This window comes from Fusarium flagelliforme, assembly GCF_020744385.1.
Source record: "Fusarium flagelliforme strain FIESC 12 MPI-CAGE-AA-0113 chromosome Unknown B0J16scaffold_3, whole genome shotgun sequence".
Taxonomy (NCBI): domain Eukaryota; kingdom Fungi; phylum Ascomycota; class Sordariomycetes; order Hypocreales; family Nectriaceae; genus Fusarium; species Fusarium flagelliforme.
In genome coordinates, this window is record NW_025763505.1 from 1,459,967 (window position 1) to 1,486,320 (window position 26,354).

The 26,354-nt window shown below is 49.0% G+C and overlaps 8 protein-coding genes across 8 annotated transcripts; 3 read left to right on the plus strand and 5 right to left on the minus strand.

Moving 5' to 3' along the window:
* Positions 1 to 7,080: 7,080 nt before the first annotated feature.
* Positions 7,081 to 7,774, plus strand: B0J16DRAFT_302055 (ribosomal protein L7/L12 C-terminal domain-containing protein; the record flags this gene model as incomplete). The annotated part of the gene is made up of 2 exons (XM_046124622.1): positions 7,081 to 7,366; positions 7,451 to 7,774. The coding sequence occupies exons 1-2, from the start codon at positions 7,148 to 7,150 to the stop codon at positions 7,772 to 7,774; spliced, it is 543 nt and encodes a 180-aa protein (XP_045984397.1). The 5' UTR covers positions 7,081 to 7,147.
* A 233-nt stretch (positions 7,775 to 8,007) lies between these two features.
* On the minus strand, positions 8,008 to 9,311 carry B0J16DRAFT_94901 (CTD kinase subunit gamma CTK3-domain-containing protein). The gene is made up of 3 exons (XM_046134734.1): positions 9,005 to 9,311; positions 8,777 to 8,953; positions 8,008 to 8,709 (listed from the first exon to the last, which is right to left on the minus strand). Exons 1-3 carry the CDS (start codon positions 9,161 to 9,163, stop codon positions 8,275 to 8,277), a joined length of 771 nt encoding a protein of 256 aa, XP_045984398.1. The 5' UTR covers positions 9,164 to 9,311; the 3' UTR covers positions 8,008 to 8,274.
* Positions 9,312 to 10,424: 1,113 nt separating this feature from the next.
* Positions 10,425 to 11,583, plus strand: B0J16DRAFT_318152 (pyrroline-5-carboxylate reductase dimerization-domain-containing protein; the record flags this gene model as incomplete). Its single annotated transcript, XM_046125425.1, has 2 exons — positions 10,425 to 10,500; positions 10,640 to 11,583. The coding sequence occupies 2 exons, from the start codon at positions 10,425 to 10,427 to the stop codon at positions 11,581 to 11,583; spliced, it is 1,020 nt and encodes a 339-aa protein (XP_045984399.1).
* A 450-nt stretch (positions 11,584 to 12,033) lies between these two features.
* Positions 12,034 to 13,916, minus strand: B0J16DRAFT_94909 (acyl-CoA N-acyltransferase). Its single transcript, XM_046134735.1, has 3 exons — positions 13,697 to 13,916; positions 13,358 to 13,639; positions 12,034 to 13,306 (listed from the first exon to the last, which is right to left on the minus strand). The coding sequence occupies exons 1-3, from the start codon at positions 13,713 to 13,715 to the stop codon at positions 12,168 to 12,170; spliced, it is 1,440 nt and encodes a 479-aa protein (XP_045984400.1). The 5' UTR covers positions 13,716 to 13,916; the 3' UTR covers positions 12,034 to 12,167.
* A 271-nt stretch (positions 13,917 to 14,187) lies between these two features.
* Positions 14,188 to 16,648, plus strand: B0J16DRAFT_412945 (LMBR1-like membrane protein-domain-containing protein). The gene is made up of 2 exons (XM_046133353.1): positions 14,188 to 14,555; positions 14,608 to 16,648. The coding sequence occupies exons 1-2, from the start codon at positions 14,245 to 14,247 to the stop codon at positions 16,391 to 16,393; spliced, it is 2,097 nt and encodes a 698-aa protein (XP_045984401.1). The 5' UTR covers positions 14,188 to 14,244; the 3' UTR covers positions 16,394 to 16,648.
* On the minus strand, positions 16,649 to 19,067 carry B0J16DRAFT_337274 (uncharacterized protein). The gene is made up of 7 exons (XM_046127335.1): positions 18,601 to 19,067; positions 18,453 to 18,524; positions 18,335 to 18,399; positions 18,095 to 18,276; positions 17,400 to 18,037; positions 17,163 to 17,352; positions 16,649 to 17,108 (listed from the first exon to the last, which is right to left on the minus strand). Exons 1-7 carry the CDS (start codon positions 18,685 to 18,687, stop codon positions 16,864 to 16,866), a joined length of 1,479 nt encoding a protein of 492 aa, XP_045984402.1. The 5' UTR covers positions 18,688 to 19,067; the 3' UTR covers positions 16,649 to 16,863.
* Positions 19,068 to 19,946: 879 nt separating this feature from the next.
* B0J16DRAFT_94969 (kinase-like domain-containing protein) lies at positions 19,947 to 22,096 on the minus strand. The gene is made up of 4 exons (XM_046134736.1): positions 20,876 to 22,096; positions 20,573 to 20,826; positions 20,140 to 20,517; positions 19,947 to 20,087 (listed from the first exon to the last, which is right to left on the minus strand). Exons 1-4 carry the CDS (start codon positions 21,998 to 22,000, stop codon positions 20,060 to 20,062), a joined length of 1,785 nt encoding a protein of 594 aa, XP_045984403.1. The 5' UTR covers positions 22,001 to 22,096; the 3' UTR covers positions 19,947 to 20,059.
* Positions 22,097 to 24,708: 2,612 nt separating this feature from the next.
* B0J16DRAFT_337277 (concanavalin A-like lectin/glucanase domain-containing protein) lies at positions 24,709 to 26,347 on the minus strand. The gene is made up of 4 exons (XM_046127336.1): positions 26,028 to 26,347; positions 25,939 to 25,962; positions 25,795 to 25,865; positions 24,709 to 25,727 (listed from the first exon to the last, which is right to left on the minus strand). The coding sequence occupies exons 1-4, from the start codon at positions 26,121 to 26,123 to the stop codon at positions 24,941 to 24,943; spliced, it is 978 nt and encodes a 325-aa protein (XP_045984404.1). The 5' UTR covers positions 26,124 to 26,347; the 3' UTR covers positions 24,709 to 24,940.
* Between the last annotated feature and the right edge of the window lie 7 nt (positions 26,348 to 26,354).

Sequence of the window (26,354 nt, forward strand, 5' to 3'; positions counted from 1 at the left end):
AACCCATCAAGCAGGTGAAGTAGTTGAAGCGCCTGGTTTGGAATATCCTCTGGCACCACCGACATAATGGAATTCTGCAGATCCTGCTGGAGGGCTCGGAGAGCAGCATTAACCTCTCGAAGAGGATCTGCCTGTTCGAAGCCACCAACAAGATCCATGGTATCGATATCGGCGTTCATGGGGAACACGACAAGCGACTTTCCAGCCAGAGCTGCGACATGCTCTAGAAGAACTGACTTGCCGTAGCCTGAAGGGCTGCTAAGAATACAAGGAACATTCTGCTTCACGCAAATCATGAGTGACTCGAGCTCCGCGAGTCTGGGAACAATGTCGATGTTAGGGAGTCGCTCTGGCTGAGAATGGGGATGTCTGTCGAGCAGAGCCAAACCAACTTGACCGAAGAGAGGGCTGATATCATGGTAAAGGCTATGCTGTCGTGGAGCGGAGCCAGAGATCAACGTGAAAAGATCATTTACTTCCTCGCGATCCCGTTGCGTTCGGAATCGCTGTCGGACAATAATGTCAAGGAAGTCATCAACATGAGCGTTCTGGAGAAGAGGATCAGAAGAGTCGAGAAGTTTCAACCAGCGAAGGACATCTCGCAAATTGAATTCCCAAGGACTGCCTTGACTTCCAAAGGCCTTCTCGATAGCAAGCTTGTGGTCGAGCTGGGACACGAACTGGATCAATTGGTTGATCACCTGTGGTGAGATCTTGGGATAGTTGTGCGCGGCAATCAAGTTCAGATCGTCGTCTGAGAAAACGTCGGCGTAAACAACAATGAAACGGTTGACAAAGGAAGCGGGCAATCCTTTGCGGCCGCCACCCTGATGATGCGGGTTTTGAGCTGCAAAAAGACGGAAATCTGGGTGGCGCTTGAAGACTTGGTCCAGCTCGGAGATATAAACCTCACCTCGATGGTCAAGACAGGCGTTCAAACCTTCCAGGACAGATTGAGAAGCAAGATTCATTTCGTCAAGGAGCACCCATTCGCCCTTTTGCATGGCTTGAAGGAACGGCGCATCTCTCCAAGCAAAGTTGCCAGCCTCGGCTCCTTCAACAGGGACGTCAGTACCAAACAAATCCATCAAATCGGTTTGATCAGAAAGGTTGATTCTGGTCAAGGGCTGACCACATGCCTGAGACAAGGCAGCCACAAGAGTTGTTTTTCCTACTCCGGGACTTCCTTCAAGAAGAATTGGCTTCTGCATTTGCAACGCTCGGAGGACTCGCATCGCGTTCAAGCGGGTGGTGGGTGCATGGAAAGCAAACCCAGGGTCAGCAACTCCTGTGGAAGCACGAGGGATGCTGAAGTGCCCGATAGTCAGAGAACGGTCATCCATAGAGAGCTCGGGATGGGTCTCATAGACCTTAGAAACATCCTTGCCGATAAGCTCACTCAGTTTACCTAGACATTTCTGTCGTTGCTGACCAAGTGATTTGGGGTCTGTAGCCAGAAGAGCGGAGGGATTGGCACCGAGACTGTCAATGAAGATAGTTGAAGCACCATGAACCAGTGAAACAACAGGGTCGCTGGAATGGAAGTTGTTGATGAACTGGACCCAGACAAGAATCTCTCTGACGGAGAACGGCGTTGATGCCATAGACCTGAAAGTGTCGCCAAACCAAGCAGCAAACTTCACAACAACCTCGACCAGCTGTTTAGAGTCGCCCTTGAGCTTTGTTTTGACAATCTCATAGATGTCCTCACTCTGTGACAAAGCCGGAACCCAAATTTCTGTGAATCTGTTTCGCAACGCAGGCGATAGTTCCTTCTTTCCAAAATCGCCGCCAGGGTTCATGGTGGCAAAGAACTGGAAGCCCTCGGCTCCAACGACGAAAGAGTTATCGATTCCCTTTTCAGCGAGGAGCAGGGTTCTTGAAGGTTCCAACACAGAGTTAAGACGCTCCAAGACCGAGTCGTCAGCCAGAGAGATTTCATCCAGAAGGAAGAAGTGGCCTTCTCGCATAGACTCTACTAGACTTCCATCCGCCCATTCGAACAAGGCTTTACTTCGTGTCTCATGGGCACTGATACGCTCTCGAAGGTCTTCCGGAATGTTGCTGATGATTGAAGCATCCAATGCCTTATATCGCTCCAGGCGCTCTTCGACCGAGCCAGAGATATCCAATCCAAGAGTTTGTAGAACTGACTTTACGTCCACATCCATGGCATCGATAATAGCTCCTCGGTTACGCACAGGTCTCTGAGAACCAATCAAATCGCCCGTCTCGGTGTTTTGGTGAGCATTGACGATGTGCAGCTCCTTTTTCAATGCCTCAGCGAGCAATTGAACAACTGTGGTTTTTCCACAACCTGTCTCACCCACCAACAGGACAGGCTCGTTGTTGCGCAATGCTCGAGAGACAAGAACATAGAGTCGCCGCATTGCATGAGTCCATACAACACCTTGATTGTTGTTGTGGCTTACAAAGTCCTTCAGCTCAGGGGCCATGGTAGCGGAATACAGGTCTTGGGGGTTGATTTTGACCTTGAAAATCTTTTCGATGACCTCCTTGACAGCTATGCGCTCCTCCTCTTCACGAACTCTTTCGGCCAACAGCATAAATCCATCAGAAGCAATTTCCTCACGGAGACCGCCCTTTCGCAACGCCCAACGGAACAGATCGCGAAGAGTAGCAAAACTGTCTTTCTGCTCAAACAGTCGGCTTGTTTGACGGAGTCGTGAGAGTTCCTTATAGACAGTAACAATTCTCTTACAGTCAGGTGGGGAGGTGTCAGGACTTCGCTGTGTGAGAATAGTCTCCAACTCATCTTCGGGTATATCGTCAAAATGCAATTCAAGGAATCGATTGCGGAAAGCTCTCGAGAGCACCTTTCTTCCACCATACAGACCAGGAGGGTTCTGCGTGGCGAACAGAATAAAGTTCTCGTGAGGCTTTACGATCTCCTGGGTCTCTGGGATTAAAAGCTCTCTGTTGTCGTCGAGAAGGCGGTTCAGGGCCTCGAGGACGTCGGTTGGGGCTAAGTTCAGTTCATCAAGCACAATCCAGTGGCCTTGACGCATTGCCTGAACCAGAATACCCTCTTGAAAACGGAGTTTGCCATCGGACCCGGAGATGTAGGTACCAAGGTATTCCTGAAGGTCGGTATGCTCGTGGTTGTTGATACGCACAAACTTGTTACCAGTGAAGTTTGCAAGGTACTCGATCATACTTGTCTTTCCAGCGGAAGTTGGTCCCTGGATGAGAATAGGGAATCGCCTGGTTGAGGTGGCGCGGACGAGATTCAGAAGGTTACGCTCCACGTAAGGGGTAATAATGTAGTCTTTACGCTCAATGGGAGTTTCATTGCCCTGGAAAAGCCAGTATTGTCTGTCCCGATTTTGGTTTTTGAAACGCACATATTGCTTGCCGTCGTTAGGATGTTTGGGTGCTTGGGAAAGTAATGACTGGGGGTTGCCGTGGCTCTCAAAGAGATGATGAGATATTAAGGGAACAAGCATTTGTTCCGAGTCTCTGTCAAGTAGTGTAAGAAATCCCATAGCAAAGCCCTCATAGAGAGCCCTGCGCAAGCCATAATATGGTGCAATGGTATTCACATAGCTCAGAACTCGTGTAAGGGTACGAAGACTGAAGTGAGGTACCTCATTCGCTCCATCAACTAGCCTCTTCTCCTCCGCCAACCGTTTGGTATTAAGATAAAGGCGCGCAATATCATCTGCTGCTTGGTCATTCTTGCTACTGCTACTACCAAGATAGGTCTTGATGATTGTGAGCAGATCCTTGATATCCTTGTCTGGGCTAGAAACATAAACTTCGGTGAATCGGGAGCGGATTCCAACTGGCAGATCACGCTTTCCAATATCGGTCGCAGGATTCATGGCACCGAAAATTCTAAAATTGGGGTGAGCCTCAATCTTCTCGATCTCGCCAGTTTCTGACAGTAAGATAGACGGTTTCTCGTCGGGACCAGTCAGGAGATCAGCGATACTCTCGAGAGTGTCAGGAGAAGCAAGGTTGATCTCGTCGAGAAGTACCCAGTCACCGTTGCGGACAGCTTTAACAAGATTTCCTTCCATGAAAGAGAAAGCAAAGGTACCAGAGCCTCCAGAAATCTGGACGTCGAATTGCTCGAGATTCCGAGCAAACATATCCCACCGTGGGCGTAGATCAAGGAGGGTTTGCAGCTTGGACTGAGTCTTTCGGCGTTTCGTAGGCTGTTCATCTCCATTTCGGGTCTCTGCTTGTTCTGCCTGAACTCGTTCGAGCTCTTTGACAATCTTGTTGAACATCTTGGGGGCTTCCTTCCACAGTTTTGACACTCTTGACCATTGGCCCTTAGCAAAGCATTTACCGACCTGCTCAAGGTATTTTTGATTCTTGGACGCTGAGATGCCAGTGGCGGAGAAAAGGTCCTCAAATTCTTCCTTGAGAGGCATCGCTAATGTCCGAGTGTTGACGGGTTTGAATCCACCGAGAAGGTCACCGACCTCACTTTGCTGGGACAGGTTTACAGCGATAAGCTTATGGCCCAAGGACTCGGCTAGCTGTTGCACCACCGTGGTCTTGCCTATACCTGTTTCTCCGACAAGCAGGACAGGCTCGTTCAACTTGACAGCGACGGCAATCTGTTCCAACAGCTTTTTGGCATGCGCTGTGCTGGCGAATGGTCGTTTTGATTTCTGTACTCTGTTGGATTGCTTCTTCTTGCGCAACACTGCGCGGCCAATGCTGAACTGATTGTCGCTTTCCTGCAAAGGGGGTATATGAGTCGATAGGTAATATTCCACTCGTTCTTTCGGGACGCGCATCTCCTCCGCGATGGCAAAGACCAGGTCTTTGCCGATCTGAGCATCAGGACAGCTTCCAACAAAGCAATCAACAGCTTCCATGAACATCTGGTCTTCTGTTGTATTGGTGATAGCTTCCTCGCCGGTCTTTGAGCCGGAAGCGATTAAAGATTCTCGTAGTCTACGGCACCACTTCAGCAAGTCCCGCAACGTCATCTGGCGATCCATAACGTTTCTACCCCGAGCCAATGCACCAGGTTTGTTCCCGATCTGGGACAGACGGGCATACACGGCAAGGATATCCGGGACAAGCCTTCGTAGGATGGGATACGTTTGGACCACAACGTTTTCGAGCTCGGAGGCCGCAAGGGGCTGAGTATTCAAAGTCTGCCAGAAGCGGATGCCAACCATACTTGGCAGGTTTTCCCTGCCATTCATCCCTCGTGATGTCCGTACTGTCGCGAAGAGTCGGAAAGTACTTGCTGCGCGTATTCTCTCGCCTCGACTTGGGATAAGGAGTTCCTTTCGCTCAATCAGGGGGAGCAGGGTGCTCAAAACCTCCGTGGGGGCTCGGTCCAGATCTTCCACCAAAACCCATCGGCCTTCCCTCACTGCTGTGGTAAGAACACCAGGGCGCCACTGGAAAGAACCAGGTTTCGAATCAGTCGAGTACAGGCCAATCAGCATCTTCGCGTCCGTCTGTTCGTTGAGGTGCAACGTGACCATATTTGAGTACATGCCAAGTTGCTTAGCTATCTCGTGTACCAAGGCAGTCTTGCCAACTCCCGGAAGTCCATACAACATAACTGGGTCGGGATCGCGGAGCATAGTTGCCAGCCTCTCCAAGTTAGACACGGTCGTAGGTGTGAGCACAAGGTTCGAAGGCTCTCCGGTTGGGCCTAGGGGTCTGGGGAGGATAACATTTCCATAGGCAACGACGTAAGGTGTCAGGGTCTGTAAACAAGGATTTTCGTTGTTGTCGGCTTCATGGGCAGCTTGTACTTCCTGACGCAAAGCAAGGAAGGACTTCACTCGAGACTGTTCGTACAGCGACAGAAACCCGTAATCAATCGATCTGCCGTCGAAGTCTGCGAGGATAGCCTCGCTCTTGCCGATGTGTTCTTGGATTAGAGACTCGAGCTTCCAATCTGATCCGTGAAGAAGCTGGATAAAGATTCTGGTCGCAAGATAACGAACTGCTGTACTTTCATGGTTAAACAGGGTCTGCATAAAAGCGGCCGACGTGAGGGGGCCGAAGTTGCGCGAGTCGAAACTGATCAGCCTCCAAGCAACAAGGAGACTCTGTAAGAGGACCTCTCCATCCTGTGTGATGGCATCCTGGTCGAGTTTCAAGGGTGGAAGTCGGAGAGAGGGTGAATTAGTCGGCTGTTCGGCGGTGGAAGAGGCGTATTCGATAAATGTGGATAGATAGGGAGCAAAAGGTAAGATACGTGCAAGTGCCGAGTATATTCGTACGTATCGTGAAGGTTCATTGCCGGGGTTAAGAATCCATCGAGCACAAATGTCTGGGAAGACATGCTCGAAATGCGCAAAGATGCGCTCTGTAAGTGGTGGGCAAAGAGCTGCCTCAGCAATAGCGTCGAGCAGCTTCGTCGAAGAGTCTGTTTGAATGATTGCCAGTATTTCTGCAGGCAAAAGTTCCAACACAGTCGCATCCGCAAGGAGCGACCTCCTCTGCCGGGAGACATCAATCATTCCCATGATTGCGCTCGTGTCGACGATTTTTGGCTGCCGATGCTGGTGTTGGCGTAATAATTCACCAGCCGCACCTCTTGAACTAGACTTTTTTTTTCTGTTATCTTATCTCGGCTTGTAAATTTCCGGGGGCTGCTCAGGCAGCGCTAATCCGTCCTAGTCATGGACCCTGGAGTTCACCTGTAAAGTAATTGGCATCGACAATATTCAATTTACGAAGTTAAATAGCTAGAAGCATATGCTACTATTTAAAGAGTAGTTAAATGCGAGGCTGCATACTCAGGTGCCTAATTCTCTGTGAGTTGGACATATATTGCACGAACCTCATACCTGCCTGTAGGTAGATAGGCTCAAGCGAGCGTACTTTATGGCTCACATGGGATCACAGAATCAACAACCAGAACACAGACAGACCCAATGCTTCCCTCAATTGACCCAATCTTACTCGCAAATAGTGCCCATTACTTGTACATTAATAAAATTCGAATTGGAGAAACAATTGCACTGCAAACATAGAATCGTTCGACATATGAAAGTGTGCCCCGGTTATTCACGTGACTCGGCCGCTAGCACGCCGGAACATCGAGACAGCTCGAAAAACTTCAAGACGTCGTTCCCTCAGACGCCCGCACGCGACGACTCTCTCGAATTGAGCATCCACCAGTTCAACCACAACAATGGCCATGTCTTGCCGGTACGCCGCCCAGAGCTGTGCTCGCCAGCTTCGATCCGCCCGCGCTGCCCGAGCACCCGCACAGTTCGCCCGCATCCCGGCCACCTCGAGAAGATGGAACTCGTCCGAAGCCGCTCCCATCAACCCCAAGATCGAAGCCATTGTCGACCAGATTAGCCAGCTTACTCTTCTGGAGACTGCTGACCTTGTTTCCAGCCTCAAGGTTAGTGCTGGTGTTGGACTGAACATCAATTGGTACTTGGCGGGGTTATCTGGACCGTAGTCGCTAACATGATACCTCCAATAGAACAAGCTCAACATCCCCGATATGCCCATAGGCGGTTTTGCTGCTGCTCCTGCCGCTGCCCCCGCTGCTGTCGAGGAGGCTGAGGAAGCTGCTCCTGCCGCCGCCGAGAAGACACTCTTCACACTCAAGCTGCAAGGGTTCGATGCCGCCTCCAAGGCCAAGGTCATCAAGGAGATCAAGAACATGCTCGGCCTGAGCTTGGTGGACAGCAAGAAGTTCGTTGAGAGCGCGCCAAAGATGATGAAGGAGAACGTTCCCAAGGAAGACGCTGAGAAGATCATCACCGCCATGAAGGAGTTGGGCGCCACTGTGGTTATGGAGTAAGGCGGATCATCAATCTATGGGACACGACGACTAGCGACTTGGCACGATAGATGGCTGGATTGCATGTATAAAAAACATATGTACTAGTATCTAACAATATGCACCCTTAGACAAGACTCATCGGTGAGTTTTCTCTAATCATGATATCATATTGAACATGAAGTAATTATTGTCACTTGGATAAGCTGCAATCGTTGCTTCGAACTCTTTGAAACGATGGCTTTAAACATCATGACTCCAGACAGCCATGCAGCAAATGGCGGGTATCAATCCTTTCTTGTTTTGTTCTCCCAATTACGAATCGAGCACTGTTTCGATGCCTTTCGACGCCGTCCGAGAAAAGATGTGCTGAACATCTAACAACGGGTCTCATCCACCCTCATCTTTGAACCATGGTAGCGAGACTGTATCCTCATCACTTTCTGGAACATATCATCCTCCTCTTCAATTAGGCGCTCATCATCGCCTCCGAAATCGCTGGTGGTTTCCCATAGTCGTTCCTAATGATGGTCACCATTCTTTGCCGCCTGATGATGATGGCAGCCAGACTGCATTTCCATTTCCTTCTGAAAATCGCCCTGCTCTTCACTAATCAGGCGATCATCGTCTTCTCCGAAATCACTAGTCTCCTCCCATAATCGATTCATCTCAGCATTATCGGTTTTGGGGATGGCCCATATACTTTCGCGCTCGCGCTTGTGACGCTCTCGGTCTTCTTCGATTCGCTGCTCTATTTGACGTTTGTCAAGTTGGTTTGATGCGCCTCGTCGATCTGATTTGGGAATAGTCTGGGAAGGCGGTATATCCGTCATTTCAACATCTCCATTTGGTGAGGCGAGGTCTGCTGCGTTTGTTTCACGCTCCTTGATAACATCCTCAATCTGAATAACTGCTTGCGACTCCAGGTAGCCTTTCCCTTGAAGCCCTTGTAAAACCTGTACTAAATGTCAGTTAAGATCCTAAAAGAAGTTGAGGGTATCTGATCACAAGGGGTCAACTAACTTTTCGAACGACTCTGACGTTGGCAGCGCCGGATCGATCATCAGGAGCAACAGCATCGACAACACGAATAATGTCTCGTTGCATCATTCGGATATAGTCTGGATGTCCATCGCGTTGTGCCATGTCGAGAAAATGCTCAATAAAGTACATAATGTTGGCCCTTGTATTCATGTTATTCTATTAACTTGAGGTTAGTGATAGGTTTACACTGAGAATTGATGGCCCTACCACTCTTTCCAGCTGTTCGAGAATGCACGAGTGCAAGTCCTCGTCCATATCCCTATATCGAAGCGCATATTGGGCAGCTTTTTGCGCAGATGCTACTGAGGCATTGAGATGCTGAAGCTGAGAGGTGAAGCGCATGCGCACTTCAAAAGGATCAGCCATTGTGAAAGACTATGATAAAGTAAGATGATAAAAATAAAATGTATGGAGCGACGAACTCCGTAAGTTGGAAACGTTTGAGCGACTTCAAACCCTTGCTTGGTGAAACAAAACACAACGGCTCTCGTATAAGATAGTTCTTCAGTCAGTGGTAGTTGAGATGAGAAGCCCAAGCAATTTGTTGCTGTAGCTGTAGGTTCATCCATGTTCGGTAGTGGATCAGCGGCGAGTGAGCAAAGGAGCCCGTCGGTTTAGTGTGCCACATTATGGCTGTGGCTGTGGCTGTGCTCATCTGCGGTGAGCGAATTTGCGACCTTGAAGCGACCGGGAATAATCAAAGTCTCACCTTGTCACGAATATTATCTACTTTGGGCATCTCTTTTTTGCTTCTCTTGTTCTCAGCTGAAATCCCTTCACTAATAAGAAATGAATCCGGGTCGGACTAGCCGAAGGTGTATCACATAGCTCTAACCATAAAAGGTTGCCGGTGAAAAGCCTGTCAGTGTCAGGCATGTCAAGTTCTTGTTCGCTGAAGCAACGTTGAAGCCATACATGGATTATGGACATGGGCATGTCAGGGGCTTCGTCTTGGTGAATTACCTCAGATCGCCAGGGGTCACTGTCACTTACACTTACACGGTCTGGGCGAAGAGGCCACCTCAGGCTTAGTAGAAGACCATGTACAGAGTACTGAAAAGTACTTTGTTAGCCCGGAACCTATCAAAAAAAGGCTCTATTGTGATAGCTTTTCTTACATCTCCTGACATGGTGAGACTTTGGCTGTCTGCAATTTGTCCTCGTCTCTCCTCTCCATGAATGGCACCCGTTTAATAGTGTTTCTACGTAGTTAGTTGTCTTACCCCTTATTCTTCCGTCTTTGCTTCGTTTTCCTGTTTTGAATACGGGGCAAGACGCGCATTGGGCAGCAAAGGAACTTTACGTTACCTGGGACTCAGTTTTGGACTGCTGAGGCCTATATATTTATGTCAACAAGGACTCTATCAACCTGACGGTAGGTAATAATAATAAGTCAATAAATGTGGAATCCTTCCATATAAATCTTGCATCTTCCCCCGTTTCCCCAGCTTTTTTTTTCGTTTATTCAATTTATTTTGCTTCCACCTGTCCCCATTCTGGCCTATCTTTGCCGCCTTTAACGTTAATACTTTTAAGGCTCTACACTAGTCAGTCAACTGCCTTAAGATTTTCTTCCTCTTGTACACAACTTTTGGTTATTCAATCAACTTTAGACACAAAATCAGTCATGCCCAACTCAATGGCTCTCACACCTTACGGCTCGAATGGAAGTACAGACCTCACCATGGCTGTCCTTGGCTGTGGTAAGTACCAGTATTCGGAAGATGAACACATGGCTGCATGGCGCACACCTATCAATGGATGGTTATAAGTGCCGTGCATGTTGTTAAACTCTTCACGTCTAAATAGAATTGTCGGGTCCATGTGCTGATTGCCAAATAGGTACCATGGGTGTTGCCATTCTTAGTGGAATCTTGAATTCCCTCGCCGAGATGCAAGGACCTAAACCCCTCCAGCAGTTGCCCCGATCGGGAGCTTCAACACCTGGTGGCGAGGTGCCTGAGCGACTTCCTTCGCGCTTTGTTGCCAGTGTAGCCACTCCTGCTGGCGCTAAGCGCGTCAAGGGTGCGCTCTGGGAGCACTCTTCTGTCTTGAAGGTTGTCCACAACGATAACCTTGGTGCTGTTCAGCAGTCTGAGGTTGTCATCTTGGCATGCAAGCCCTGGATGGTCAAGGAGATTCTTACTGAGCCCGGTATCTCAAAGGCCCTGCATGGTAAGCTCCTGATCAGTGTTTGCGCTGGTATCACTGTCGAGGACATCGAGATTGCGCTTCACGGCGCTGTGCCCTGCAAGGACCCTGAGGAGGATGGCCGATGCCGTATTGTTCGTGCCATGTGCAATACTGCTGCCGTTATCCGCGAATCCATGACTGTCATTGCTTCTCCCAACTCTCCTCTTGACCACGCCACTGAGAGTCTGGTTACATGGATCTTCAAGCGCATCGGTGACGTTGTTTACCTGCCAACCCGACACATGGACGCCTCAACAGCTCTGTGTGCTTCCGGTCCTGCTTTCTTCGCCCTCGTCCTAGAAGCTGCTATTGACGGTGCCGTTGCCATGGGCATTCCTCGTCCTGATGCACAGCGCATGGCTACACAGTCTATGAGGGGCACTGCTGGTCTTGTCCAGCATGGCGAGCACCCTGCCCTTCTCCGAGAGAAGGTCTGCACATCTGGGGGTTGCACTATTGGTGGTGTCCTGGTCCTTGAGGAGGGTAAGGTCCGCGGCACTGTTTCAAGAGCTGTGCGCGAGGCCGCTGTTGTGGCTGGACAGATTGGCAAGGGCGCCGAGGGTGTAAATGGAACAAGGTTCAACTACGAATGAGATGGCCATAATCAAGAGAATTGATTGGGACTTCTCAGCTATACCCATCCGCGGCTGCTTTGTCAGAGTGTCCGCTCATTGCGGTCGCGAATCTACCCTGGACGAAGTTGAATATTCCGACCATGGTCAGGGATGGAGCCAAGAGGTCGCTCTACTACCTAGTATCCCTTTCCATACTGTATTACAACTGGGCGAGCTTGCGGCACTTTCAAAATAAATATCTCATGTGTTCTGAGCGCCTTTATCTTGTATATTATCTCATTGCATAGTATATAAGGACATGAATTACAACGAATTGCATTTGAAGCATCACACATGATGACCAGTATCCAATAGTATCTACAGGATGTGCATACTCTTTCACAATAGCCTTCCAAGCCTGGGTAGGGTCTTACTGTCCTGATCGATACTCTTCATTTTCCCATTCACAGATCATGCTGAATCTGCAAGACACAGACAGATATTACAGTGATATGGCTCTATGTACAGTTTACAAACGGATTTCCTCGTTCGATGCATTCCTAACGCCCAATTAAACATCGTTCCTTTCTTTGATACTTCACACGTAATTAGTACACTGGTATTCAGGCGTCTTCCACTCGAGTCTTCTTGCTACTAGAACCCTCCGCACCATCCTCAACACCCAGCTTTCGCTTACTGTTAGCTGTTGCCTGGCCTTCAGAGTGCTGATCTGAACGATCAACAGCAGCCAGGATGCGCGCATACTCGAGGCCAACGCCATGCAGGGTATCGTCGAGCTTTTCCACACGCTCACGAGGTTCGATTTGAGAAAGGAGGTCCTTGTTGTGACGGTACAGCCGTTGCTTCACGATCAAGCTCCATACTTTGGCTTGGTGTCGATCGGCCTTTGTCGCAGCTGGTTTGTCTTCATCAATCGCCATGGTTGGCCGTACTGATAGAGGGAGTTGAGACATGAGGTGCATCTCGAGAACTCTTCCAAACTGGCGTGGAGCAATTTTGGCCTCAAGGCGGATCGTCTCAAGCTTATCGTTATTAACAATCAGCTTGGGGAGTGTGCCCGTCTTGGGAATGGCGACATCGATGTCAACTCGCAAAGTGTTGAATTCGGGCATCTTTCGGAGAAATTGCAAGTCACAGATATCTCTCAAATCGTCAAATGCTTCGTTGGGGTCTTCGACGGTAAACTCATAAGTCTGTGGGATCTTGTGGTAATGCTCGAAGATAGTCTTGTAGAGTCGCGCTCCGTTGCCCTTGCCTTGGAATGGAGGCAGAATGACGAATTGCGACAATCTTGCCCTGGAAGGGAGCTCGCCGAGGTCCATGTTACCATTGGGCAACTCCCACTCGTCGTTTCGTGGTGATGCTGGTGGGGTGGGAGGCTGGAAATAGTAGAAACGATAGACAGTCGAGTAGCCTACAAACACATATGTAGTCTTGTCCCCCACCTTGCGCTTCTGGTACAGGGCGAAGAAAGTCCAACGGTCCGCATCAGACAGGTCCAGTTCGGTTGACTCCCCCTCAGGATCCTGGCCAATATAGGTCCCCCCTTCAATAAAGAGAGGTACAAATAGTTGCAGGCGAGTGTTGAGCTGCTTGATAGCTGGATCGGCAAGGTTTCCGCGCCAGATCTCGTATTGACCATCGGGGCTATCGAAAGTTGTGTGAAGTTTTCCTGGTGGTGTCCAGTCGTCGGCCAGTAGCTTGGAGCTTTCCTCAAAATCGCTTGCTTTAGCAAAGGCAACTAGATGCTGTCAGTATTTATGGCTTTGATGCACAAAGATGAGCAACGCACTCTTGGGCAGATGGTTACCCTCCTCGAGAATAGCTGCCACATCTGTCGGCTCAGGTCCGCCAACTGCACTGAATTTCTTGCTGTAAGACGTCTTCAGGTGCGGTCGCATATCGTTGGCTCGATATCGAAGGTTGACCTTAAGATCCTTGTACCCGAAAATCTGCTCCTCCTCGCCGAAAATCGAGTAAGTGTGTCGAGGGTTGAAGGTCGCAACATGCTGAAGACCAGATTCGGAGGGGGACACAAGGCTGATGTGAATCGCCTCGTTGGCGTTCGCGAGCCCTTTGAAGGATGTCAGTATTAAGGAACAAGGAAAGTTGCGACGGAGGCTACACTTACACTGTTCAACGTCCGTCATTTTTCCTTGCACTGTTTAGGAAAATAAACAATATGTATCGCAAGTGGGAATCAAGATGCGACTTGACGCAATATAAGTCTGAAAAGAATAAAGCAACTTGTGATGCGCTCTCGTTGTGAAAGGATGCCGTTGCTCGGTTGAAAGTTGCACTCAAAAACGCGTGGAGACAACCGGCGCGTCTAGGTTAGGTTACCTGGGTGAGCTGCACGCGTTTCAATTAAGGCGCATCTGTAGGTAGGTGGACCTACAGAGTACTCAGCACGGTACTGTAGGCCAGTATAGTGCAGTATCAGACAGGGCTGGTTCATTCCATGCAGGGCCATGCATAAAACGGGCCTAAGCGGGTCAAAGTTGAATGACGCAAGGCGGGCAGACAACCTCCGAGGTACGTACCTCGAGACCAAGTCCGAACGGCCCGTGCCCCTGTCTATCGCATGTCAATTAAGTTAACCATCTTTTGGTCACTTCTAGGCTTCACTTTAAATCTTATCCTTACAAATTTGTGCGCCATGCGCTGTGTCTCTTCGAAATGTTACACATAACAAGTAGTTCGTCGCCGGTCGGCTCAGCGATCTTCTCATGTATCGTTCTTGTTGTCATCTCCCTCGTCGTTCTCCTTATTCTGCGATACTACCTCCCTCTACGGACAACGCCAGCCTTTTATCTCATCCCCATCTTCTTCGCTCTTTGGCTTCCAACAATAGTCGTCATCCTTGTCCCGATCGATCTCGCCTCGAGCGCAGTCACTGGAGATGAAGCTACAAGAGGAATATGGCTCCCCGAACGGGTCATATTGGTTTCATGGCGCATCTCGTATTGGTTGACATTTGCCTTGACTTGGTATGATGATTTGCTGGTGTGTATGGCGCGTTATGCTGACGAACAACCCTAGGTTCATACTCCCAATTTTGGCCGAATATTCCGACTCTGGATACAGGGAACCATACGACAAGTTCATGTACTCAGTTCGCAGCAATGCGCAGTTTCACGCCATTGTTCTGGGATTCTCATCGATCGGCCTCGTTTACTTCTTCATCAAGTTTGGCTTCAAGGTCGAAGCCATCAAGGGCACGATCATGGCACTTGCGTACTGTTGGGGACTGATCCTTGCTATTTATCTAATGGGTCACGGTTTGGTATCAATACCGAGACGCCTCATGCGCGGCGCAAGCATCAGCGGACGGCTCCGACGACTCCAGAGCAAGGCGCCCAAGGTTTACGAAGAGATGGAGGACTCGATTGCAAAACTTGAGGATATTGAGGTTCAAGTCGCTGAACTGGGACGACGCAAGACAGGAAGCGCAAATACATACCGAGACTGGATTGAGGAACTACAAGAAATGGCCAACCTCCCAGAATCTCAAACTCGGAGCACACGATTCGGCACGGGTCCCGACACAACCATTATTCCACATGTTATCACCGAAAAATACCTCGCCGATCTCACCAGGAAATACGTGCGCGCAAAGCACGCTCGATCTCGATATGTCAATGCATGGAGCGACCTGGTTCAAGAAGCAGCCGAAACACAAGCAATTCTGGATTCCGCAGCATCGAGAAAGCTCGATTTTGGAGCGGTATCGCCCCACGCAACATTTTGGGAAAAGACTGTCATCTTGACTCCATACACACGATATCTCTACTATTACCAGATATTACCTTATGCTCAAGTTCTTCTTGGCCTGTTCTTGGCAGCAGCATCCGCCTGTATTGTTTGGTCCGAGGTAGTTAAGGTTGCATTCCCCAAATTGTCGGTCATCAGATTAACAGTGGTACATCACTGGGTTGGTGATAAGCCTGAAGTTGGTTTCGCTGGTCAGGCCATCTCATCGTTCTGGATTTGCTACATGTGTGCAGCTGCCTTGATATCAATGACAGAAGTCAAAGTCTGGCGTGGCCGGGCTCTCGTTCGTCGCAACACAGCTCACGAGTCGGCTTTCTGGTACGCCATGCAAGTGGCCAAGCTCACCATTCCTATTTCTTACAATTTTATTACCTTCCTATCAAGCCAGGTCTACAAGAAGACAGTGTTCTACGGATTCCTTGGCCAGTTGATCGACTTTACACCGTTGGGTCATTGGTTTGATGACCTCTTCCCCGTTGTTGTGCTTTTCCCAGTCTTTGCTACCCTATTTGGTATCTATGGCAGGGTCAAGCGAATTTTCGTTGGCATGGATGTCATTGACGACGAGGAAGAGAATGGCATCACCTACGGCACTGGCTCGTGGCGCGAAGGTAGAGATCTCATTTCTCGTGAGCTCGGCGGAAACACACTGTTCCATCGTAGGGAGGATGCTCTCGCTAGGATAGGCGGAACTGGAACAACAGGCGGCAGATCGGCCCCCGTCCTGTCAATACCTTCTGCTCGTGGCGCTACATCTTCGCCTGCTCGATCACCCGCTCGACCCTCCACAACGAGCGCGCGTCGTGGTCCGGAACATCGCTATGGTCCGAACTGGAATGACGAAGAACCAGAAGATGACAACCTCTTTACCATCATCGGCCATCGCATGAAGAATACGATGGATGGTATTGAGGCTCCCAAGTGGTTCAACGATATTAAGAAGCCAAAGTGGATGGGTGGCGACGATAACGATGCGGGTGCTGGGCCATCCAACTCGGGGCCAGACTTCCGTAGGTGGTTTGGTGGTTCTGGCGATGGTCAAATTCGCATTTAATCATACCATCCCTACACACGAGCGGCGCAATGTTCTTTTTGGAGAAAAGCACACTTTCATTTTGATGCCCCATGCTTTGCTGTTTTCGTTTTACATCGGCACGAATAGACCATGATGGAGTTTACAAGGGTTACATATGATATTTTAATGCAGCCATGTCAATGTCAGTCACTGTGGGGAAACCGGCATTGGAAACTTGGTAGAAGCTGTTGGATAGATCCTTCAGCAGTCGCTTGTAATGTGAGAAGACGTTTAGGTTTCAATGTATTATATTCATATTTATACATAGATATGCTTTATTCATCGTATCCATAACTAAGTCTATCCATGAAATCAAGTCATATATGTCATAACACATGGCATCAAAATGTGTTCGTGAGTCATAAGTTCGCCTTGTAGCCGAAATGGAGCACATCTTTCCAAAGAAGTGCACAAAAGTTGCTCGATCAAGTATCGTATCCTGGCAGGTCTCATGGTTTTGGGGGTGGGCTTACGGTGTTCCAGGTATTAGCCTTGCTCATCGTTCGCTTGCGAAGCGCAAACATTATCTCTTTCTCCATCTTGTCAATGTTCTTCTCCAAGTCCGCGTCGTCTTTCTTGTGTTGTTCTTGACGTCGTTTGTCGATGAACATCCAGCAACCAACGATTAGGGCTGTAACTGGAACTGTTATGGCAAAGTAGACCCAGAGTTCGACAGAAATGACAGGATCCGCATCTAGGGGGCCATGTTAGTATAAACTACCAGCAAAAATGGGCGATAATAACAAACCGGCTCCAAAGTCAAAGAAAGTCATGCTGAAGACAGAGGCGAGGTAGGTTCCTGGTAGAAACAGTGCACCCATAAGGGATAACGTCTTCATGGCCGTGCTATCCCGCTTACTGGCATGAGCTATTCGCCTTTGCTCTCCTGCGATCTCGAGGTTCAGTCTCGCCTCACGTTGGGACATGATGTTATAAAGCTATGATGTGTTAGTTTGAATCAAGATACTAGAAAAGGGAAACTTGCAGCTTCGCGCTGAACCTTCAGTCTCTCCAGAGTGATATGAATGTAATTCTCCAAGCCCTTGAGCTTGACCTTGTAAAAGTCCAATCGCGATACCATACTTCGATGCAGTTTTTCAATCTCTTTGTGATGCTTTCGTTCAGCTTCGCATTGCTCTTCGACGGCCGGACTTAGAGTGAGCCAAACAAATCGAAAGGTCTCCATGGCCTTCTCCATCTCTTTGGCGAGTGCTTCATATGCTTGAGGACGTTTCCACATGACATTGCCATGGCATTCAACGAGATCACGACTTAGCCCATCAATGTCGATGAAGCCGTTCTGGAAATACTGCTCCTGCTCCTCGACTTCGTTTCGCAGGCTGACAGCATTTTCAAGGCGACGGAGCCAATGACGAGCTTTACGCTGTTTCTCATCATTTTCAGGGGATAAGTCGTATGTAAGGATGATGATGGGAAGTAGAAGCGGATGCCCGACTTGGTCGGCGCAAGCCTTGAGATGGTCCAAAGACTTTTCTACTTCTGAGCTGGGGGTTCCTTTGATGAAACCAGTAGTAATACCAGTCTTGAAGGAATGAGAAAGGAGCATCTCCCAACCTCTCGTCCTGCCCTTTTTGAGAACATCTGATTTTCGGTGGACAATATCTGTGAGACGGTGTTAGTCATTTTGAGCTCAATACATAAGTCTAACAGTGAACTCACGCAAGTGAGGGTCATCGTCATCCTGATCATGCGCAGACCAGAAGAAAGGGCCGACCACAGAGTTTGTTTCGATACCACGATATGGTAGGTTCATGGTGCGAACCATAGATCCATATTTCTCTGGAGAAAGTGAGATAACCTTTGGAAGAAACGTATCGGGGTGCTTGGCATTCTTTTGGACTCTTGGCACAAGTGTTAGTCGGTTCTTATAAAAGAAACTTGATGTCTTTGAAAACTTACACTAATCGGACACCGCTAAGCAGCTTAGTATCGGACCTCAAGTTGTCTGGCGGTGCAAAGGCACCCTAATCTCGTCAATTGAATCCTAGATGAGACACTGGAGTGGAAATTCACTAACGGTTTGATGTAAAAAGTTATCAAACTCATCATCCGGCAAAGGATGCTCCTCGCAGACGTTATAAAAGGGATCCTAATGAGCGCATTAGCGAATTGTCTTTTGTAATCTGTGAAGAGTGATTTCTTGGATGCAGATGCAAGTGACTTACCGAGTAATTGAAAATCTCGATGTAGCTAGTATCCTCGTGAACGATGCGGCATTGATCAACGTAGTGTCGAAACAGATAATCCTCCATTGCGACTGTGATACAGAACAGATATTTGAAGTGTGTAGATGTATGTCTCTCTGTGTGCGACGTGGTTGATCGATCGATTGGAATTAATTGCGGACGCGTCCTAAGAGAAAAGCCACCTCCCCCGGGTTGGCTGCTCGTGCTGCGTCTTGCAGCTCGCTAGTCAAAGCTTGGCTATGAGCTTTTACGGAACCTAGATGAGGTGCAGATGGATACGTTATCGTATTCCAACGAGACGGAACAAAGAAGAATGAAAGGAAACAGAAGTCGGTGAGTTTGTCCGTACCTAGGTATGGACTACTCACTGAAGCAGGGGATTCGATGAGGCTGAATCAGAATGTCAGAGTGACATTGAACAAACTCTGAGACCCGAGAAATTGACAATTCCCCCTGCTTATGTGCCTGGGATTGTAAAGGCTGATCAATTAGATTCCATGGGTGAGATTCTAGACTCTCCCAGCCTCGTGACTTTCTATCTTAGAAATGGAAGGAACAGGCCGCAATGACCTTTTCTTTCGGTATTTCCTTCCCTCTCACCGCAGTCCGATCCTTCCAATTTGTAGTATTGAATACGTATTGAGATGGAGATGGAGCGGAAAGAGCGGCCACTCCCAACTATCCAACGTACCTACCTACCTGGCACTTAAAAATACATTCCACATGCTGACCGCACTTGTAACGTATGGCGTACATACAGCTTCTACTGTACCTGGGCAAGTTAAAGTGTAACCCCAGCCTCAATAAATCCAGTCCTGACCGTTTCTGTTTAGCCTCCGCGCGTGCCGCTAAAAGAGGAACCCGTCCACGGCTCAAGGTGGAGAAAGTGACCTGCTAAGCTTCAACACTCAATCACAGCAAGGGAAGATGAAGTTGATGTTGAAAAACGTCATCACTACTATCTTCTTCGCACTACTAATATACCTGGTCCAACATCAGCTCATGGCATTGCCGAGTTTTCTACTCTCTAATTCCATATAAGCTACACAGAAATACACATGTCCAAGTCAGTACTCTTAAATCCGCAAATTGGGCATATTGGATCATAGTTAGGTAGGTCACAAAAGGATAGAATCGTACTCGATAAGGCTGTTTATGCAAACCTACTCGTTCATGCCACAAACATCCTTTCGTACGTTCGCCAATGCTCATTGCCGCTTTGTTTCGAACTGAGTCGTTCCTCACAAGCTCATCTTGCCCAACACCCGAATTTCACAGCTGCCCGCAAAAATGAACCATTGAACCTCATGTAAAGCACAAAAGCGTATCAGCATTTCACCATCATCGACGCCTCGCCCACAGTTCTTCGCATCAAGCGAGGCCTAGCCTCGACCTAGTCATACAAAAGCCTCTTTCGTTTACTCAATGAAGCATGCCCTTAAAACTCCGTAAACATGTGTCCGTACCTGCGTATGGGTTAGCCAAGCTCGTTTCTCAACACTCCAATCTGGTACTCACTCATCTGTTCCTCCAACCAGGCCATACTTCTCAGGATCCTCTGGGTAGCGATCGAACTGGCTGGCATCGCCAGCACCTGCCTTGACCGGTGGCGTATAGGGAGCATCTATGTCCTTCCTGGCTAGTCGGTCCCAGGTGACTTCAGCGAACCAAGGGTGGTTCTTCACATCTGCTGGGCCTCCATACAAGTTACCCAGGCGCTTTGTCAAATCGGCCGTAATCAGGCGCTCCAAGAGGTTCTGAGCGTCCGCGTTAACGTATGCGGGGTATTTGACCTTGCCCTTGAGAATGTTTTCGTAGATCTTCATCGGAGATCCACTATCCCAGAATGGCGTGTAACCGCAAAGCATTTCATATATCAGGATACCCAACGACCACCTAGCACGTCCAACTCGTCAGTATATACTTCCAAACTATTCGTGCGACAACTTACCAGTCCACGGATTTGTTGTAACCCTTGTTAGAAACCACTTCAGGGGCCAGGTAATCAGGTGTACCGCACAGTGTCCACGTCTTGTCGGGAACTCGCTTCGCGAAGCCAAAATCTGTGATCTTGAGGTGGCCATGTCGATCGAGGAGAAGGTTTTCTGGCTTGAGATCACGATAGATAATGTTCTTGGAATGGAGGTACTCCAAGGCTAAAGTGACCTCGGCGGCATAGAATTTGGCCACAGGGTTAGGGAAGCGCTGTAACGTTTTAATCAACTGGATTTTGACAGGACGGGTTCAAACTTACACCAGACTTCCTCAGAAGCGAAAACAGCTCGCCACCTTCAACGAAATCCATCACCATGTAAAGATTCTTTGAATCCTGGAATGTACCCCAGAGGGTGATGAGAAAAGGGTGCTTGACATCAGCCAGCATGCGTCGTTCGTCATTGGTATGCTCGACCTGCTTCATCTTGACCACCTGGGCCTTTTTGAGCACCTTGACAGCATAAAAGCGCTGGTTGTGCTTCGATTGGACTAGATGGACACGGCCGAAGCTACCGGTTCCGAGCGTCCTCAAGATATCGAAGTCACCCAACGAGTACTTGCCTTTCGTGACGCGCATCACGGAATTGGTGTACTGGTGACCAGGCTGGTGGGTATGCTGCTGCTGCGACGGCTGCTGCTGTTGTTGTTGTTGCGGTACCTGGTTCTGGTTCTGTTCCTGGTGTTGCTGTTGTTGAAACTGCTGAGGCTGCTGCTGCGCCTGCGGTTGTTGCTGTTGGTATTGTTGTTGAGATTGCTGGTAATCAGAAGGCTGCTGCTGTTGCTGTGGAGGCATACTCGGCGGCTGTGGCATAGCCTGCTGCTGTTGCTGCTGTAGAACGGCGGGATCAGTTCCAGGACTGACGGTTTGAGGTCGGTGGTTATCTATCGTAGCAGCTAGGTACTGCGGGTTGGTCTGGCCGTTATTGTAGGAATTGCCCTGAGCATTGTTTTGCTGCTGAGGTTGGTTGATGAGATTATTGATGCTTGGGAGGTTTTGGTGATCGTGAGGGCTCATCGAATTCGTCCCGTACTCGGGCTTGTGGAGCTTGATTGTATCCATATCTTGGTCTTGCTGTTGCTGCTGCTGTTGACCGTCGGTAGCACCTGCCGTTTGTTGGGTTTGCGCCGGAGGCTGATTGGATTGAGGCGCTGCGCCTTCCTGATGCTGATGGTCGGGCTGTTGCTGAGGTTGTTGATGAGCGTTGGTTGGCTGGGCACTCGGAGCTGAAGTGGAATGTCTATTGGTTCGAGGCAGGTGAAAAGCTTTGGAGATGGACTTGGACCTGGAAGTGGTAGGAGTAACTGGACTAGTTGGACTTGAGGCCGAAGGGTCAGAGTTGCCCTCTCTGGTCCGCTTTTTTTTGAGAAACCCCAGTGAAGGCATAGGGTAGTAGTAGTGTGACGAAAGAAAGAGAGGGGGTGGGAAAGCAATTGATTGAAAGAGAAAGCGGGGAGCGTAGTGTAGTGTAGTGTAGTGAGGTAGATACTACTAAGGTAGTAGGTAGTGTTAGGTATAGTATTGGTGTGTACTGGGCTGGTACTGGTTGCTGGTGCGTGCTGTTGGTGATTACGGTAGAATGGACCCGAAGATGAGGAAGCACTCTCTGCAGATCGATCGCACGGTTTTCCAGTTAAGGCCAGGTGGAGGAAAAGGCTGGGTAGGAAGTGGAATCTATTGTGGAATATCCGGCCGGTTTCCCAGTTTCCGGAGAGCTGCGGGTTGTTGTCTTGCTGTTGTTGTTATTCCTCGAATTGAGTTGGCCAGAACAGGACAGAACGGAGAGGTCAGGTTTGTTGTTAGTTGAAAGGATCCAAGCCGTCTATTGCCTCTGGTGCCAACAAGAGGTCAGTGAGCTCGCCTGGTTTGGTGCAACCTAACGTAGCCTAGTTATCTCCTAACCTTGCAATTGGAGCTCTCTCTCTCTTTCAAGTCCAGGCACAACAACGTAATAGTGGAGAGGGGTTTGAATTCTGACGTGCTGTCTGTCCAGACTGAGTATGGGCTGTTTTGTTCTGTGGGGAAGCTCTGTCTTCTCCCTCACTCTCAGCTTGCAACGTAACGGTAACAGTAAAGAAGACGCTGAACTTGGTGAGTATGCAGTAGCTTATGAGACGATCAGAACAGAACAAAAAGACAGGAAAAGAAAGGAGAGAGAAGATTGAAATCCGAGGATGATAAACAGGGCTTGGTTATGTTTCTTAATGGCGTCCTGCTGGCGTGAACAAAGGATTCCAACGCTTGGCGCATTCCACCGAGGCCGGCAATTGGACAGGACAGGACAAGATACTTGATTGTAGTGGCTGGAAAGGTGGTCCGGCAACAGTTGTCTGGCCGTTTCAGATAAAAGACCGATGGGGAAAAAACAAATAGCTAGGGAAAAGAGATAGAGAGAAAAGACTGAAAGCGTCTTAACCTTTAGGTAAGGCGAATTGAGCTGTCGTAAATTGATATGCCACGGTAAACTAACCGTTGTGCAATGCGACACGAGGCAAGGTACAGCACAGAGCAGAGCAGAACAAAACAGAGAGTAAGGTAAGGTAAGGTACTATACCTACAATACAAGGTTTACCGCACTATGGCGATGATGTAGTGCAATTGCAGCTTCGGCCAAAACAAAAGGTTGCCCCTCTTTTATGATCAGCTCAGATCAGCGACTGCGCACTAGATAACTTGGGGGTGCAAGATGATGTCGCTGCTTCTTCTCGGTTCCAGTCCTCTGTCTGTGTCCGTTCGAATTGTAATGGAAAGGAAGAGAACGAGGCGTCGAGACGAGACGAGATGAGATCCTTCTCTGAGCCACAATTGGTTGATGTACGGTCTGTCTACTGTACTGGGCTGTATAAGTCTAGTACTGTAGCGACCATGAGACGACGGGTCGGATCGAGTCAAGTGAGAGAAACGAAAAGGCGATGCGATACGATGATGTCGTCGTTTAGGCGGGTAGCTTAATACAAGTGGGAATACTGGGGTTTAGACAGTCTAACGACAGACAAGAAAGCGTACGGAAGATCGGAAGTGACGACAATCGATGCGAGTCGGGCCCGTAAGGTAAGAAGAAGCTCGAGTAAGTTAGCTACAATGACGACGAGGGACTCTTAGACACAAGGCGACGATATATTAATGGCTGTAGAAAATGAAAGGCCGATGACATTGATCAGAATAGGATGATATCAGATGGGAAAATGGCAGAGAAAGAGGGAAAGATGCAGATAGCTAACTAAGGGTTGACGCCCTTGCAAGAAACAACACGCTGGGTTGGAATGAGAGGGAACAAGACACAAACACGTTAGGGCGTGCCAAAAGCTGACATCCATCAGGAGAGCAACTCAAAACTGTCCAGAAAACATTCGTCTACAGTCAAGTACGGGCATTGGATGTTGCCTCGGGAGTTGGCGCTTGGCTTATTTAGTAGCTTCCTCTAGCCGTCAATATATAAGTGGGCTTGTCCATCCCATTGCGGGGTGATAACTTTGAGGCGACGGGAGCTTCCACTATCATCCTGCCTGCCACGGACAAGAGAGACAGCTCGTGGTAGGCTTCAGGATACGAGTGGATGATCAGCTAGTCCAACACGGATCCTAGAAAAAAGCCTCCTTCAATCATCAGATAAGTGCAACTCAATTAAGATCCCGGCTCCGGGCTAGTGTGTGCCTTGACTGGAACGTATAATGATGAGCTATCTCTTGTACCTGAACGCAGAGGAATGCTGTATTCCCTTTTGTGACGAGCTACAACAGCAGCATGGTTAGTCTAGTAGTTAATTGATTGTCTGGGTAAATTACCCATCATCAAGTCTATCGCAACTAGCAACCGCCCTGTCCTACCCTAGAGCTACTGTTTCCGGTAGTTTTCCAGACGACATAGCATGCAGACTGCAACCAATCCCTAGTAGCCTTTGTCTAGCCTTTGTTAGTATCATATATATCCACTTGGAAGAAGTTACTATCTGTATCCGTATATCTTCCTCAAGCCGTTCTGCCGTTAAGAGGAAATTGACACATGGGAGCTTACATCCACTTGCATGGATTTGCGCTGCCAACATCTCTTGAATCTTCACCAGCAGACATCATGGACAATACGAACACAGCATATAACGCAACAAAAAGATAGATGGATTTTTTTTCGTCAAAAGCATTCGACGATGCTCACCGGCCTGTGTCCTTCTCACCAGCCTCTCTCCTACTCAAAACATATATAACAGATTCAAGGAAGTCCAGACGATGCTGTCTAAGCAGAGACTCGTGTGTATCTCATCAACTTGGTCCCCTTCCGTCGTTCTCAGCACCACTTTCGCCCTTGGTTTACAGCTATTTTCCCACCGGCTTAGAATCTGTGCGACTTGGCCTTGGATCGGTAGGCTGTGTAGCCTACGTAGGCACCGCCAGCAACGATGATGAAAAGGATGATCTTGGTAAAGAACCATGTCCAGCTGCTACCCTGTTTCTGACCGGTGGTAGTCTTGCCAGTACCCTTTCGTGACTTGCTCTTGCTGCTGGAGGACTTGCCGCCGGTGTTGCCACCGCTGCCAGGCTGGGTGTACAAGTTCTTGGCAGCGACGGAGATGATATCGTGGTTGTCGCTAAGCTCACCAGTCTCGGCAGTGAAACCGACGTATGCAATATTGGGGACAGCCGGGGGCTCCTCGAGATCAAAGCATGTCTGCCATTCGTCCTCAACCTTGTACTGAAGCTCCAGCTTGAGCTGCTTGTCCTGGAAGTAGGTAAGGCGCAACTTGGTGGGGATGCTGGCATGTCGGATACCACGCGCCGAGCATCCAGCGAGCTCGGTGTGCTTTCCATCGTTGGACTTGTCGTAAGAGGTCTTGCCATCGCCGTACATGGCCATAACATAGGGGAAGACGACGCCGGGGCGGTTGTTCTTGTAAGTATCGATGAAGACTCCGAGGCCTTCGAAGTTGTCAGGTCCACCAAAGACAGTTCCCATCTGCGCACGCTGGCGGGTAATCCACATAGCAAAACCGTCGCCGTAGAGCTGGTTCTTGCCTGAAATCTTGAATTCGACCTCAATCTGCCAGTTTGTCGCAGTGAGGGGTACTCGCGAGTACATCCATCCCGACTGCGAAGGGCGATCAGAAGTAAGTCGGATGTACCTGTAACAAGTCAACCCAATGTCCCAAAGTCTTGTCATGCCGTTATCAGAGGATCGGGGAAGCGTACGAATCGGTTCGAATAATGGTATCTCCTCCAAAGTCGTACCAGCGGCTTTGCATATCCGAGTCGAGGTAGGGCTGTTTGATGACGAGGGTTAATCAATCAGTCGATCTTTGAATTCTATGCTCGCGTGCGTGCGCCGCAACTAACCTGGGTCAGGGAATGTGTCCTGAGCTAGATGGGAAGAAAAGGTTAGCAAGGAACTCGAGATAGTGACAACCAGGGTATGGACAACATACAGAGATACTCCTGATGTTTTCATCGTCGAACTCAGAAGCGCTGGTAGTCCATGCGAACGCACCGAGGAGCGCCGCTGATAGTGAAGACAAGCGCATGATGAAGCTATATCTGGTCTCGAATAGGCCAATTACAAAACTGGCTGGTATCGGGTGCACACTGCTCTTGACCGTGGCAGTATGATCGATCGAATGTTGGAGTAGGAGGAGGAAAAAATTGACCACAGTGGTCGGTTGTCAAAGTCGCCGTGACGCTGTGGGTAATGTAGGGAGTGTTCTGTCGATACTGTAGGTCGGGACAGGAGCTCGGGCTAGCACAAGTGTCCTCTT